General features: G+C 38.6%; 1 protein-coding gene across 2 annotated transcripts in view; it reads right to left on the bottom strand.

The window, feature by feature from the left end:
• The window catches only part of SLC35F3 (solute carrier family 35 member F3), a 1,790,855-nt gene that overhangs the window by 358,709 nt on the left and 1,415,859 nt on the right, over nt 1-16,287 (bottom strand). For both annotated transcript variants that reach the window (XM_044076176.1, XM_044076184.1), the window contains one exon: nt 9,292-9,417. In XM_044076176.1, coding sequence (XP_043932111.1) covers nt 9,292-9,417 — 126 coding nt within the window. The remainder of the gene's footprint in view (nt 1-9,291; nt 9,418-16,287) is intronic.

Below are 16,287 nucleotides of genomic sequence, written 5' to 3'. Positions count from 1 at the left end.
CAACCTGTTGTGCTATTAGCAACGTGAGCTGACTTAGCATAATTAGCACTAAACGTCTCTTCCCCTGCAGCTCTTAGCTCCTTGTAAAATCTACTCAATACTCAACTGCATTTCAACTTCGCAGCACAAGAAATCTGGAAAAAGCCAAATTTATTAGGGTGGGTCAAAAGGGCAAAAACCAGGGACACATTAAACATTGCTTGTATAATCTTGGAAAGCTGCTAGAATACAATGCTGTGTTACCACCATACATTTTACTGCCAAGGTCCCTGTGCAAACCAGTCAAGAGCAACATACCACTACGCCAAATCAGCTGCTTTGTGAAAGAGAGGAAGACTGAAACTTAAATGGCTATCATTTAATGAATTCAGTTCTCACCATAGCTGTCAACCTCTTAGCACAAAACACCTGGACAAACCCAGTAATGAGGGAATACAGCCTTCAAAAATATTCAGTGAATTCAGCTCTTGCCATAGCTGTCAACCTTAGCACAAAAAACCTGGACAAAGCCAATAACAGGGTATTACAGTCCTAAAAATAAGGACAAATTTCAAATAGTCATCTTATAAACTTAAAAAATTGCTATAATAAAAGGTTGTGTTACTATATATTTATTGCTAGAATAAAAAGTTGTTTTACTATGTATTTTCTGAAGAATATGAAGTCTGAAATTCAAATGCCTGTCAATTTTACTTCTGACGGAATGAAAACAATTTTCAGCAGAGGCCCAGGGAGAAATACTGTAGACACATGTCTTTGTAAAATGGCAGGACACCAGAGCAAATCCACACAAACACAGGGCTAAAATGCGGACTCCACACAGAAGGCACCCCAGCCAAGAATCAAACCAGAAAACCTATAGCTGTGAGACAACAATACTGCCACTGCACCATCAAATATGTAAGGAATTAAACATTCAGAAACCTGAAGTCTGAAATTCAAATGCCTGTCAATTTTATTTAACATTTGTTAATCAGGACAGTCTGACTTGGAACAAAAAAACAATTTTCAGCAGAGGCCCAGGAAAAAATAATGCAGACATGTCTTTGTAACATGGGAGGACACAAAAGCAAACCCATTCAAACACAGGGAGAAGATACAGACCCCCACAAAGAAGGCACCCCAGCCAAGAATCAAACCTGAGAACCTGCAGCTGTGAGGCAACAATGCTACCACTGCACCATCAAATATCAAGCATTGCAATATTTACAAACCACAGATATTATGAGGAACAGATCAGATCAAATATGAGGCAAAAATCTGCAATTTTTTTACAAATGGTGGTGGGTAGGGAATTCAGGTCTTTAACACAAGCCTGAGGTATTCCCTACCACACCACCATGAGTCTAACCACCAGTATATTGCACCTGGGGCATTTTCACACACACACACATACACCCCCCCCCCTTGTAGCAAACCATACATCCAAATCCCTGTCCACACACCCCTTTGTAGCAAACCATACATCCAAATCCCTGTCCACACACCCTCTTGTAGCAAACCATACATCCAAATCCCTGTCCACACACACACACACACACACACACACACCCTTGTAGCAAACCATACATCCAAATCCCTGTCCACACACACACACACCCTTGTAGCAAACCATACATCCAAATCCCTGTCCACACACACACACCCCCTTGTAGCAAACCGTACATCCAAATCCCTGTCCACACACACACACCCTTGTAGCAAACCATACATCCAAATCCCTGTCCACACACTTACCTGTAGTAAACCACAAATCTGACCTGTAGTAAACCACCATAAATCCCTGTCCGCAAACCACCATAAATCCTATGGAAACCCGCGCAAATCCGACCCTGCCCCGAGACTGCAGCAAACTCCAATCCAGACCCTGCCTGTCGCGAGATCCTTCCCCCGACAAGACTGCAGCAAACTCCTGACTGCTGACGTTGCAGTCCGACCCCAACGTGTTTTCCGAGTGAGTTCCATTTTTATTTCTTTATTTTTCTTTATTTTATAGTTGAGGGGGCTGCAGTCCGGCAGTCCAATAGCACGGGCCGCACCTGGAAAGCAGGAATGGGTAAAGTGGAAAATCAGACAGGGTTTGTGTAGGTACAAAGCCAGTGAGTTTTAAAATGTTCTTTGAGATGTTTTTTAAAAAGATGTGTGGAAGAGAGAGTAGAAAGTTCACTAGGAAGCTGGTTCCAGGCTTTTCCCACTGTGTTAGTGAAAAGTGAGTATCCAGCTTTGTTGTTAGATTTAATAGTGGAAACTAGAAGCTTATTGGCTGAGCGAAGAGTTGTAAGGTTTCTGTAAGGGGTAGTCAGATTAGTGAGGATTGGTGTATTTTTAGGGTGGTAAAGTATCTTTTGGGTTATAGTAAGTTGATGACAGAGTATTTGGTGCTGCAGTTCTAACCATCCCAATTGTTTGAGGTTGAGACAGTGGTGGGTTCTAAAAGGGTTGCCAGTGGCAAATCTGGCTATGTTATTATAGCTAGTGGCAAGTTTGTTAAGGTTGTTTTTAGAAAGATTAGTATAAATGCAGAAGCATAGAACAGGGTAGAGATCAGGTGAGTCTGGGCTATAGTGGTTCTAGCTGTTGGTGTAAGGAAGGGTTTGATTCTATACAGGGAACCTAGTTTTTTGTAGATGGATTTTATGGTAGTGTTGATGTGGTCATCATAGCTAAGGTTGTTGTCTATGGTTATGCCCAGGAGACAGGCTATGGTATCAGGGGATATGGTGGTTCCATTGTTAGAGGTTATAGTGATGAGAAATTGTGGTGATTTTAGAGTAGGAGTAAAGAGTAATAATTTTATTTTTTTGGGGTTCAGGAGGAGGCAGTGTTGCAAGAACTAATTTTCAACAGTATGAAATACAGATTGGGTGAGGGTCTGGAGTGAGGTTGGGGACCTAGCTGAGCAGATTAAAGTAGAATCATCAGCATATTGTATGCAGGTGGCTTGAGGAATTTTAGTATTTAGGTCATTAATAAACACTGAAAAGAGAAGAAGGCCTAGGATAGAGCCTTGAGGTACTCCAAGGTTTACAGGGAGGGGAGTTGAAAGGTTATTGTCCCAAAGGACTGCTTGATGTCAGTTGTCTAAATAGGATTTAAACCAGAGTAATGCCTGTGCGTCTAGTGAATGGGCTTTTAATACTTCAATAAGCAGATTATGGTTGACCATATTGAAGGCTTTTGAAAGGTCGATAAACAAAGCTCAAAGTACATGTACTAAACTGACAACAACAAAATCACACCATTTTGGTAAGAACTCTCCCTGACTAAAGCATTCAGAATTGTATTCTTTTGGCTTGCAAGATTAGTCAGGGTCTCACATCAATGTGGCTTTTTACTACACTGTATTATTGTGTATGTCACTACATATAATTTGCAAATTAAGAAATGTTAGGAATCATAAGGGCTATAAATAGACAGTGAACAATTCAGTCTTAATAAATATATCCTGGCAAGTCAGAACATCTTGCCAGGAATTCATTAAAGGGCCTTGCATGAGCCATAAAGCTGGCTCTACAAATGACCTGCTCCCACAAAGTGGTATTTTGTGATTCAGTGATGTTATTCACAATGAGGTAAGCACATTATCAGCTAATTTGCATGTCTGTGAATCACAATTACTACCATGATGTGCATGTCATGTAGTAAACTACTACTGCTCCTGTAGGCATTGGCATCCCCCTCAAAGTCACTCTCTCTCACACAGACAAAAGTACACATTCAAACAAACACACATATACACACCACAGTCTCTGTACCTGTCCCACTGACTTGCACTCCTATCGCCATAATCGTTTAAGTACCATTATGGCACACTTGTATTTTCTTTGGTGGCTAGTGTGTTCCTCCCACCCAGACACTGTTTATGTGCTATTATGGCACATTTATAGAATTCCTGGTGTCTATTATTTCTCTGTACTGATGAAAGCAGCATTATGGGACTTAATGGCAGAGTAGTCCCTGTCTCTGTATTGACATTAGTACCATGAAGGCATTTACGTTAAATGTATCCCTGGTGGTGAGTATTTCTCCCAACCTCCTGATCACTGTATCGATGCTGGTGTCATTAAGGTATTTTACTCCCTGGTATCTAGTGGCTTCTCCACCCCCGATCCCCAACCCATGGTCAGGGTAGTTAGTTGAACACGGCCATTTGGATGTATTCAGTACTGCAACACTGTGGAACAGACCATGCTGATCTGCACGGTTGAGTGATTTCTTGAATTGTTCAAAATGTAGATGCCTTCCTGGAAGTGGTTCAGGCAGAGAGTACATGGCTAATTAGCATATGCATTTTTTCAGGCATGCTGCACTAACATTCAGAATATGCATTCAGCACAGCCACAGGGGCAACCCTGTATGGTACTGCATGTCTTTATGCCAGAGTGCCATGCAGCATGATGTTAGGGTAGTTGCTGAATAGCAAACGGTGTCTGCAACATGTGCATGGAGATGTACACATTGCAGTCTCTTCATGATTGCCCCCCCATATCTTGTTTATCTGCATGATAGAAATGTATCAAAAGCTATAATGGATTTCAATCAAACGGAATAACGGACAACAGTTAAACATTTGCTATAGTGGCTTAATCATCACTGAATGAAATAAAGTGCCCACATCTTATAGTGTCCTACAGGTAGCTGTAAGAACTAGTTCTGGTCATAGTATACAACTCTCATGTGCTTATAGACTATAACATTTGATAAAATTACAAATGGCCAACTTAAGGTTCCCAGGTTTCTGCATCATGTGCTTACAGACTATACTATTTGGTAAAATTTCAAAAGGCCAGTTTAAGGTTCCTAGGATTCTGCTTCTACTAACTTAACCTATGTCCATCAAGACACTAAAATGAATAGATACAATGTCACAGTGAACTTCTATTACACTGTGTCTGTCTATGGTGAACTGAATGAATGCAAGGATGGAGACAGAATCATGACATCATAGTGTTTCTCATCTGGAGCTGAAGGAAAAGGATAGAGTTCATTTATCTAATCATAACCCCCTTTTCATACCAACAATGAAACAGTGACTATATATTTTAGTAATACTCTATGAATGGATGTAGGTATTACATGATTTCCCCACAGTTGGCATGGTTTGATCATGAGAGCAAAAAATGAGTGATTAAACAAAGCCAGCCGTGGGTAAATCTTGCATTGCCCTCACACAGGAGTAGATTATTGCTATTATACAAAGACACTATTTAAGATTAAAAAGTCATGCCTTTTCTAAATAATGCCTTTGTATAAGCAGACTTTACTGCTCTGCCACTAGCATTTGTTAATCCTGAGCATTTAAGATGTGGACTGCACATGCTCTGGGTACAGTACGATGTTTTAAGGCATACACTGGGCAATGGAGATGCTTGTAGGGATGCTTGGAATATCTGGTGCAGTTTTATTTTTTTCATTTCCAGGAAGGAATTTTTTAGTGGGAAACTTTATTAAAAAAATATTTTCTCCACTTAGTGGCATGGAAAAGTGTATTCAATGAAAAGCATTTTTTTCATTTGCAATCTGCATGCTAACCAGTGTGTCTAATCAGCATGAATAGTTTCTTAAATCTAAAAAGTAGCAACTGGAAGGCAGCCACAAGGAATGTATACCTCCTGAAATGTGTGTAGTTCTGGGTGATTTATGGCTAAGTAAGTTATGTATGGGAGAGAAAAAAGGACAGTCTGCAAAAGTCTGTAGAGGTATGTACGATCAATCTAAAATACTAAGCCAGACATGTTACTATTAGTATACCCTGGATTTATTTGCTTTCTCTGCATTGCAGAAATGAAGATACAGCACTTTCTCTTGTCTGATGCAATTTTTTTTCTCTGTGTTACATGGATCTTCTGACTAGATTATTTACATAGAGCATGCTGATTGGTCTATCCAATCAGTGTGCGCATTTTTGAATACTAAATAGTAGCTATTGTATAATGTGCAAGTTATAAATGGGTATCTCCACTGGAAAAGAACATACAACATGGTTTTTAGACTGTTTCATGAATCTCAGTCCCATATACTGAAGGAAGGATAGAATTTTTATTTCTAGAAGTAGACATGTATGTTAAGAGGGAGCAGAACACGTAACAGTTTTAAAGACAGAGAAGTGCATGGTAATAAACACATGAAGTTTCAACTTGGGATTAATTCTATATAGACAACAAATATTTTTTTCCAGAAGTTTGGGAATTTCTGAAAGTCTCATGAGACTTTCTATGAAAATTTCCATACTGCTAGGGTATTCTTGATGAATGAACGCCTACATCTCATTTTTTCTCTTCTCATCTAGTTCTTGGTAATGAAGAATTTGTCCCAGACTAATATAATACATAATACATTTTTCTAATAAATAATACTGAATTGGAATACCTAACAGATAATTATACCATTTGCAGTCTTTTTTATTTCAAATAATAGACAAATTGACCAAATTATCCAGTAAAGATCTCAGTGAGAGGTGACTAGAAATATCAAAATGGTATATATGTAGTAGATAATTAACAGGTAGTCATTATTCAGGAGTAGAAATTGTTGATTTATAAAGCTAGAATATGATAAACACTTGCATCCACTTGAATCCATGCCTACCTGACTCCTCAAACATGTAGGTCAGCCATTCTCAAATAAGACATAGGCTAGTTGTTGTGCTTGCATAAATTATACAAATAAATTACTTCATTTCCCCCACAACCTTTATATATTAAGTACAGCTGGGTAATGGAATCTAATAACTGTAAACTGCTCGCATCCTATTCTCCAGAATTACTTTTACATATACAAGATAATGCTGCCTGGCCTTCTTTTGTTTATAATACTGCAAAGATTACATCTGGAGTCTAGTAACATGGATTACATGACTTACTTGTGAATAAAATTACACAACTATAACATGGCTAGTTACATCTCTTGCTGTATTAGACTTCTGTTTTAAATGAGAGTTCACTTCTTTATTCTTTTACAAGAGAGACTGTTAACTGGGAATTCTGGACTTTGAGCTCTATATTTTGGACACCAAATGGTCTTGGTTTTCTCATGTACGAAATAACAGCAATTAAAATTTGATAAGCTTTATAGTCAAAAAAAAAAGACAAGTACCCTTTTCCAGTTATGAGAGTCATTAGTGCAAATCCTGGAATAGCAAAATGAAAAGTGTGAAAATACAGGCTTATATATACTAAGACTGAGATTGCTATGTCATGCATTATCCCTCTTTTCTCCAAGCATTCTCAGAATTAGTATATATAAGTAGTTTCGGTACTGGCAGGGGAGGCTGCATCTCCCCACGGGGGGTACAAGGGATTGCTCCTCCAAAAAGTAACTTTTGATGACAACAGAGATTCTTGACATTCCCTGTTTTTCTATATATTTTACATAACTCCTGGACTCTCAGTTTTATGTCCCAGAATTAAAATACGTCATAAAGACATGTATTTCCTGTATTCCAAATATGTGCAACCTGATTATCAGTCTGTACTACAACTACATTATGCCTTTCATCATGAAAATCTTTACCTATCCATATCCTGACTTGTACAGAAACTTTTCCCCACTGTGCTGCTAGTACAAGATTCTTTATGTCCTTGGTGGTCCCCTCTTTATCTTTTTTGACAGGATGAAAGTCACTTTTTAAAAGTGTATATTGTCCATGAAATACAAGATAAAGACTAGCTGCCAATTTTACACTTTGGACATGAGGAATGTTTAGCTCAGGTTTACTAGCAAATGGGCAATCGGACTTTGTTTGATTCACAGCAGTCCAAAACACCCCATTCAATTGTATCAAATGAACAAACATAGAAATGTAGAAATGCACAACACCGAATGCACTACATTTTCTACATTTTAATGCAGATTGTACTATAATGGGGATTGGGAAATGTACCCTTTCTTCACTGTAGTGCAATCTCAGAGTTTGTATATATAAGTAGCAGGGGGTTTGGGGGGGTGCAGGTGGGCTTGCCCCCCTGCAAAAATGGTCTTTACTGTGGGTTGCTCAGTATCTAGAGTTGCAGAAGTGTGGTGAATGTTCGAATTTTGTTGAATTCGAACATTCAACACTTCTGCGTTCCACATTTTGCTCATATACACACTGTTTGCACAAACATTAACACACATATTGCAGAATCACATAAATGATAGTAAAACTTTAGCTCAAGTGAGTCAGAGTAACCGATCTTAGACTAGACAGCTATTTGGATTCTGGCTACCACTGTGCATTGTGGTTAAACCTGCGGACATGGATCCATTTAGCATAATGCAAGAATGTTAAACATAACAAGTTTGGTTTCTAGTATGGAACCATTACTAATAAAGGAGCTGAAAGGAGTGAAGGGAAGTGGATCACAAAGTAATACATAGGGACGCTTCCAACAAAAGGGAAAGGTATTAAGGAGACTTTAGTGCAGACAACAGTGTGTTAATTTATGAGCAAGTAAAATGAAATGGAGGACATTTTTATATATTCAGGGCAGGAAAGCAAAGGTACTGAGAAAGCAGATGGGGATGAGAATTTGAAAACATATGAGATCTATACAGTAGAGGTTGGAGTGGTAGTGGGTGTCCATGAGTGACAAATAAAGGGTAAAACAGCTGTACCATTTTAAAAGAAGACAGGGTGTGATTTGGTGCATTAGTTAAAAAAAATAAAGCAAATAGAAAAGAAAAAAAAAGAATGTGGATTTGGTGTGTTTGGGGGTAAATGGACACATCATGAATCTGCAGTTATTGTTATTAAGTGTTAAATTTGTTGTATAAAACAGTCTGTCAAGAAGTGAAAAATCCTAGAACTGTTAAAGCTAAAAGCAGAAAATATTATATGATTTAATAACAAGTAATAATTGCCTTCTTGTTCCCAGTCATGTCCTTCCTGTTATGCCCCGATAGCCTAATTCTGCCAATCCAAAACTCAGACGTAAGATAAAAAATAAGTAATGCACAGAGTCTGGTACTGGAGTCATCACATTTCTGTCATGCTTGGTGTTTTTTTCTTTTATATCATTCTATTACCAATCAGCCCAGTTCAATCTAAAAGAGACTGCGTGCGACTGGAAGTGTTGTTTAAAAGCTGGTAATATAATTATAACAGAGGTATGGTACAAGGTACACATATATTACAGGTATGGTACCAGGTACACATATATTACAGGTATGGTACCAGGTTTACATATAATACAGGTACAGCACATGGTACACATTATAATAGAGGTATGGTACCAGGTACTCATTCTTCTGAACTCCATTCCTTTTTCTTCCGAATGTTAACAGACACCAGTGATGCTTACCTGCACTTACCTTATAAAGTGCTGAGGCAGATGCAGATGACACTACCAGTGCGATTCCTATAACTGAATGACTGTGAAACCCATCAGCATAGTTCAGAAGCACAATGCCTGCCATAGCAAGAATAGCCGCTACAATCTGTTACAAAAATAAAGGTTATTAGACAGAGTAGCTACTTCACTGCTTATATTTTACAATAAAAATAAATAACAATTGACCGGCTGTCATCACCTCTGCTAGACCAAAGACTGGAGGTGCTTGCTATCATTCTGGGTTTGTATGCCTGTGCACAGCCTTTTTTAAAACTTAGTATTGTCTAGATACTTGAACTGCAACTGAGGTACTTCATTGTAAAGGCAATGTTTATGCTTCCAGTATGGAAGGATTACAAAGTAAATGAAGTGTTCCAGTGCAGTGGTAAGAGAGTATAAATGCCAAATATAGTAAAAACAATGCAGTCACTTGGCCACAGATCAAATGTCATCCTCTATGCTATACTGTCAATAGCCCTAACTAGACTGATGGCACTGTCATGCAGTGGAAAACAGTGATCCATGTAGGGACATTGTCTCTAAGGTAATGATACGATGGTATATTACATGGATATATCTACTATGAGTCCACATTGCCTCTTCAAAAATCCAACAGCTCTAAAAACAAGTGGTTTTCTGTAATTGCATAAAACTACTAACTGGAGTATAGTGGTCCTTGATAAATATGTTCTTGTAGATTATTGAGTTTTATTCAATAATAGACAATGAAACAGTGCAAAAAGCATTTTTTCCAGCAAAAACTCACCTGCACCCATATGTGGGGGATGGTTTTTAATGTTGGGGGTTTTACCCTTCAAACACCTCTTACCTTCTTCAAGGTCATTCCAACTCTAAGAAATAGTGATGACTAAGCATTTGTTACACTTTCTTTAAAATGCTGCAGTGCCAGAGTTTATATAAATGAATACAATTTGAACAAACGTAGCAAACAAACTGCAGTACAAGGAACAAGATATGCAACAATCATGCTCATGTAGTAGACAAACAAGTAAGCTGCTACTGAACCACTGAAGGGAATCCTATACAATACAGTGTTCCCATAAGTCTCACAGTATAATCTGCTGTATGGAAGCAGTGAAAATCTGGACAGTGGACAGAAAACTATGGCTTTTAGGAAGGAGAAGCAGTTAGCTAGCTTCACGGTCTAGAAGGAGTCTTCTCAGCAGTTATAAATGGTGCATGGTTTAAGAATGAAGGTCTGTTAGAAAAACAACATAAAATTTGGGGGATAGTGATCTGTTACTATGTTTAGATGAACAAATCAAAGGCAAGCACTGCCTTTTTTATGATTCAAATGGTTTTCCATGGTGAATGCTTATGAATTACTTGTATGGCACTTATGTTAGACGCAGCCAGTATGTTACAAGAGTTGAAATGCAATTTTGCCCATGTTTGTTGTCGGTAACAATCAGCCTCCTGACCAGGGACAAAGACTTGTGTTCTTTAAAGAGCCATGGATGGTATAATGGCTAGTTTGGCATCTCTTAATAAAATCTCAAAACCCAGAATAAATCCAGCAGTCTTTTCCATATATAAACATTTCTAATATGTTCATTTCAATGCAAGTCATCTACTATTCTGAACAGTGGGTATGACGTCATAATTTTTTTGTGTATCTCTCTAGTTAAAAAAAAACACACCATACTTAATTGTTATAATATTATGTAGTTTCCAAAATCCAGCAAATCACAATACATAAACCACATGCACTAACTAAACTGCTGCTCTGATCTGTATGGGCAAAACAAAAATAGCTAATGATACTGTACTTGGTTGCTTTTTAATTTACTCACTTTCCTGCAACCTTACATTCAAAGATATATCACTGCATCATTTATTAATCTACATTCAATTTCCTTCTCTTGTCACATTCCTCTCCTTCCTAACTCATAGCCCTCTAACAGCTCCAAGTGTATAGTTACTGTGTTTTGCTCACTTCCAAGCAACAATGAAGCAATGTTCACTACATTGAACACCACCAGATTTTTTTTTCTCTTAACAATTCTTACTTACCGCTGCTAGTCACTGCTCTGCAGTCTCAGGGTTATGCTTCCATTATTCTACTCCCATTGTCTCCATGCAAATAATCTTATAAGTTGGGGAGGATAACGTGAAAGCCTGGTGACTAGAGATCCTAAATCATCCGATTGTGAGCGGTAAAGTGCTTTGTCACTATATCCTAATGATCTACCCCATGCACTCATATGATACAAATTGTCACATTAATAACAACGTACTAAGCATACAATCAGTTGTGAGGGACTTGGGCATCCAGGTTAATAGCAACCTGACTTTTGACCACCACTTTGCCTTAGTTGCAAGGAAGGTTTTCTACATGGCCCACCTCATAAATAAGGATATTTCATCCAGGAACAAGGAGGTCATAACATCCCTGTACTCTTCCCTTATCAGACCGATTATTGAGTACAGTGCCTCCTTCGGCATGCACCTTGCCAAGCACATGCAGCAGCTGGAGAGATCACAGAGGTTCCTGACCAGGAAAATCCATGATCTCAAATACCTATCCTATACAGATAGGCTAAAAGCCCTGTTCCTCTGCTCAGTCTCATACAGACTGTTCAGAGGTGACCTGTGTCTGGCATACAAGACCATCTCAGACCCAGTCTTGATGGAGTTGCTGCATATCCGTAAGTCAAACTCCACTTACGCAACTCACACATAAGGCCTTTACCTGGTCTGTGACATTAATAGAACTTGTTGGTGGGACAGATTTGTGTCCCAAAGAGTCCCCCATCTGTGGAATAGACTCCCTCTCCATGTTAAGAGGAATCTGGCTGACTGGATGGGAAACGGAAAATACACCCCTGGGATCCCACCTGTGTCCCTGCTAGACAGGAGAAACAGGTGCTGACTTTGAGGGAACATGGGTGAAATTCTTGACTAGGCTTATAAGGGCCTCCAGGCCAATAACCTAGTATCATCCTATGAACCTATGAACCTATGTAGTGTATCGCACTACGATCACATGCATACTCCCACATGTATGCAGAAGTGTATGCATTTAATGGCTGTTCATAATACACTGTAAGCTGAAGCCGTATGCCTGTTAGCCCCTTGGTCACCATTATGAAATGTGTGCACTAGGTTCAGCCTCACACCTTTCCTCTGAGGAAGCAAGACTGAACTGTGGCTGTTTTTTTATCATTTCTTCTCCCAGCCACTAACACAGGACTCAGGCATATAGATGAAATCTTGATATTTGCCACAGTTTGTCTGAGAAAAGATTCAAGAAGAGTGAGTTCAATTATCCAGTTACAAATACATAAATTAAAAATTAAAACTGAACAAGGTTTCGGGCCACGGAAACAGAAAGTACTTCACTACTCCAGCTGACCAGCTCCTCTGACGTGATTCTTTGCACTATAAAAATTGCACAAGTGTTACACATGGGATGTACTTCTGCAATGTCTGCCATATCACTGCAAAATGAGGAATTTCATACTGCCTATCTCCTTATTCAGTTTTCTTAATCCACTCACGGTGGCAGTACACCATACAGCATTAGCCAGTTTATTGCAGAACTTAGCCACTCCTTGAGTTAACTAATCTTTGTCCTCACGTTGTTACATATATGTTTTTGAAGATCATCAAAAGTTGGGTGTGCAATGGATGAGAGAGAAAAATGTTAGGAGTATGTTGGATGAAGTGGTAGTGAGTGTACGCAAAGGTGAGAGTGTAGGGATTGGAGCAGATTTCAATGGGCATGTTGGTGAAGGCAACAGAGGGAACAAGGAAGTGATGGGTAGGTATGGTTTTAAGTAGAGGAATGCAGAAGGACAGATGGTAGTGGATTTTGTGAAAAGGATGGACATGGCTGTGGTGAATGTGTATTTTAAGAAGAGAGGGGTGCATAGGGTGATGTACAAGAGTGGAGGAAGATGCATACACACAGGTGGATTATATCCTATGTAGGAGGGCCAGTCTGAAGGAGATTGGAGACTGTTAAAGTGGTGACAGGGGAAAGCTTAGTTAGGCAGCATAGGATGGTGGTTTCTGCCTTTTTTATTTCTCCAAGCCTTTTGTGTTTCTAATACCATGACGGGAATGGACTCCATTCCTAAGTCAAAGTATGATTAAAGTTCATGAAATTAGTATTGTTTCACTCTTTGATGTCAGCCAAAAGTGCTCTTCGCAGCACCCAAAATGTGCCGTAATGACTCTCTACAGTTTGTACAGAGTAACATGTATTGGTAGCATATCTAAATAAGATTTTAGACAGTTTTTTTATAAGACCCATTGCTCCTACTACTATCGGAACTATTTGGATATCTTTCTTCCACATTGCTCTTGTTTCTGCTTGCAGATCCTCATATTTTATAATTTTGTGTCTCTCTGTGTGCTGGACACTGTAGTCACTGGGTGTGGTGATTTCAATTATTAATGCTACTTTTGTCTTCTTTTCCTGAACAATTATATCAGATTTTCTAACATCTGTCTTTTGAATTGTTGGTAATGGATGATCCCAAGTGATGTAGACTTCATCATTTTCTATGATGCTCTGTGGCCCATGTTTCCAGTGCTTTTCAGCCACTTCAAAACCATAATGTTTGCACAATCCCCATTGCAACTGTCTTGCCACATTATTGTGGCTTTCAGTATACAGTCCTTCTGCCATTAGTATGTCACAACCAGCAACAAGATGCGCGACTGTTTCCAGTTCAGCTTTAAAAAACCTACATTTGTCTGCTTCTCCCACGTGTTCAATGGACTTTGTAAACTAGCATGTACATGCCCACTATCTTATGCTGCCAAAATTAACCTTTCATCTCTTGGCTTGAATTCACCTCTCCTTAACCATTCCTGTATTTGCTCCTGATCAACATGAGGTTGTTACAGAAGTTTTCTATACGTACAACTATATTTATGCATTTTCCACATTTCTTGCTTTTTCATCTGATCCTTCACCTTATATTCTTTCTTTTGTTTTTTTGACACATTCAGTTGCTGCCTGTTTTTTTATCTACTTCTGGTTTGATTTTCATTCCTGTTTGATGGCGATATGCTTCTGCTAAATTAAGCAGGGAAGTCATCTTAGATTTATTCTCCTCATGTTTTACAACTTCCACTATGTTTGGGTCTCGTGAGGTCAGCAAACATGTGTGGAGTCCCATGACTGCAGATTTGTACATGTAATCAGTTTCAAGGAGGCCTACCCTCTTTCGGAATGGGGAACATATAATCTTAGTATGCACTGATTTTTATAAATTATTTGGTGAGCATGAAGCATCCTTCTTATTTTAATATCTACTTTATCCAACACGTTTTGGGGCCAATCAATCACTCCAAAACTGTATGTTAGGACAGGAAGAGCAAATTGGTTTATAGCTTGGATTTTGTTCCTAGACGTCAATGCTGTTTTCAGGATTAATTTAAGTCTTCTAAAATATTCCTTGCTAAGTTTTACTCGCACTTATTTGTGTTGTATTGCTGATCCTTCATCAGTTCCCAAATATTCATACATTGCTTCTTGCTCAAGTTCCTTTATATCACATTCTTGTCCCAAACTGATATTTTTCTGGTGCTGCAGTTTTCCTGCTTTGAAGGTTGCTTTTGCACATTTATGAAGGCCAATGACATTGTAATATCATCTGAAAAAGTTTTGATAACCTGCAGCTGTGCTTTCAGTTCCTCATCTGATGAGCTATACAGTTTTAAATCATCAACAAATAGAAGATGAGAAGTCTTTAGACTTTGTTATTTTCTAGGAGCCAAATTGTAGTCATGGCCTAAGATGTGAAGTAAACAGCTATTTAATGGGTTAAGGGCAAGGCAAAACAGCAACGGTGACAGAGAATCACCCTGGAATATCCCCCTTTGAACTTTTATCCCTGCGATAATAATTTGTCCTTTATCATGGTTTAATTGCAAAGTGGTCTGCCATTGTTTCATGGTCACTGTAACGTAGTCAATCAGTGTAGGATGTATGTTATACATTTTAAAGCACACTTTTATCCATGAATGTGGTATACCATCAAATGCTTTTTTTGTAGTCAATCCATGCCATACTTAGATTCTTCCCCTTTTTACAGTTGTCCACTATGACTTTAACAACAAATGATCCTTTGTTCCATACAAATTTCTTTTACTGCCCTTTTGTTATACTGCCATAATTGAGTTTTCTTCTAAATGACTATAAACTCTTTCAGCATCAGTTCCTGTGTATAGTTTATACATCGTTGGATGGCAAGTTATTGGTCTGTAATTTCTGGGGTAGCTTTCAGGTTCACTCTTAAGTCGGAGCATTGTTTTACCTGTTGTTAGCCAGATTGGTGTCTGTTCGGGGTGCACATATAAAAAAGAAGTTATGTACTCATCATAACATTCCATGTGAGTTGCCCATCTCGTCTTCATTCTATACTGATGGGTTCAGAACCGATCTTCAGTTCTGACTTGGCTGCTTACTAAAGCTCGAGGTCTCAAACTAGCTCATGGCTCCATCCCTATTCCATGATGCTGTAATGTCTTCCTCAGATCTTGTTTGTTGATGTATTTATATTCCTATATATATATATATATATATATATATATATATGTATGTATATGTATGTATGTATACACCTATACAGAATACTTACAAGCCAATAAGAGGATTAAAGCTTATCAGATGTCTAACCAAGAGCCTCTTGATCCTCTAAAGCAAAAAAGGCTGGGAGTAGAAGGGTGGGACATAAGAATGAAGATGGACAACTCACATGGAATGTTATGGTGAGTACATAACTTCTTTATGTGAAGTTGTCCTATCTCATCTTCATTCTATACTGATGGGACAGAGTCCCTAGCACCATCTTTCCTGGGTGGCTCACAGGAGAATATTCTTTAGTGGACCCAAAAGAGGCCCTGTTCCTGGAGCCCAAGTCTACTTAGTAATGAGTGATAAATGTATGAGGTTTTGCCCACATTGCTGCTGCACAAATAGTATCTATTGGTAATTTTG

The sequence above is a fragment of the Protopterus annectens genome, chromosome 1.part1 (assembly GCF_019279795.1).
Source record: "Protopterus annectens isolate FY-2018-M chromosome 1.part1, PAN1.0, whole genome shotgun sequence".
In the NCBI taxonomy this organism is placed as follows: Eukaryota; Metazoa; Chordata; order Ceratodontiformes; family Protopteridae; genus Protopterus; species Protopterus annectens.
This window is presented reverse-complemented; position numbering and strand designations above follow the sequence as displayed.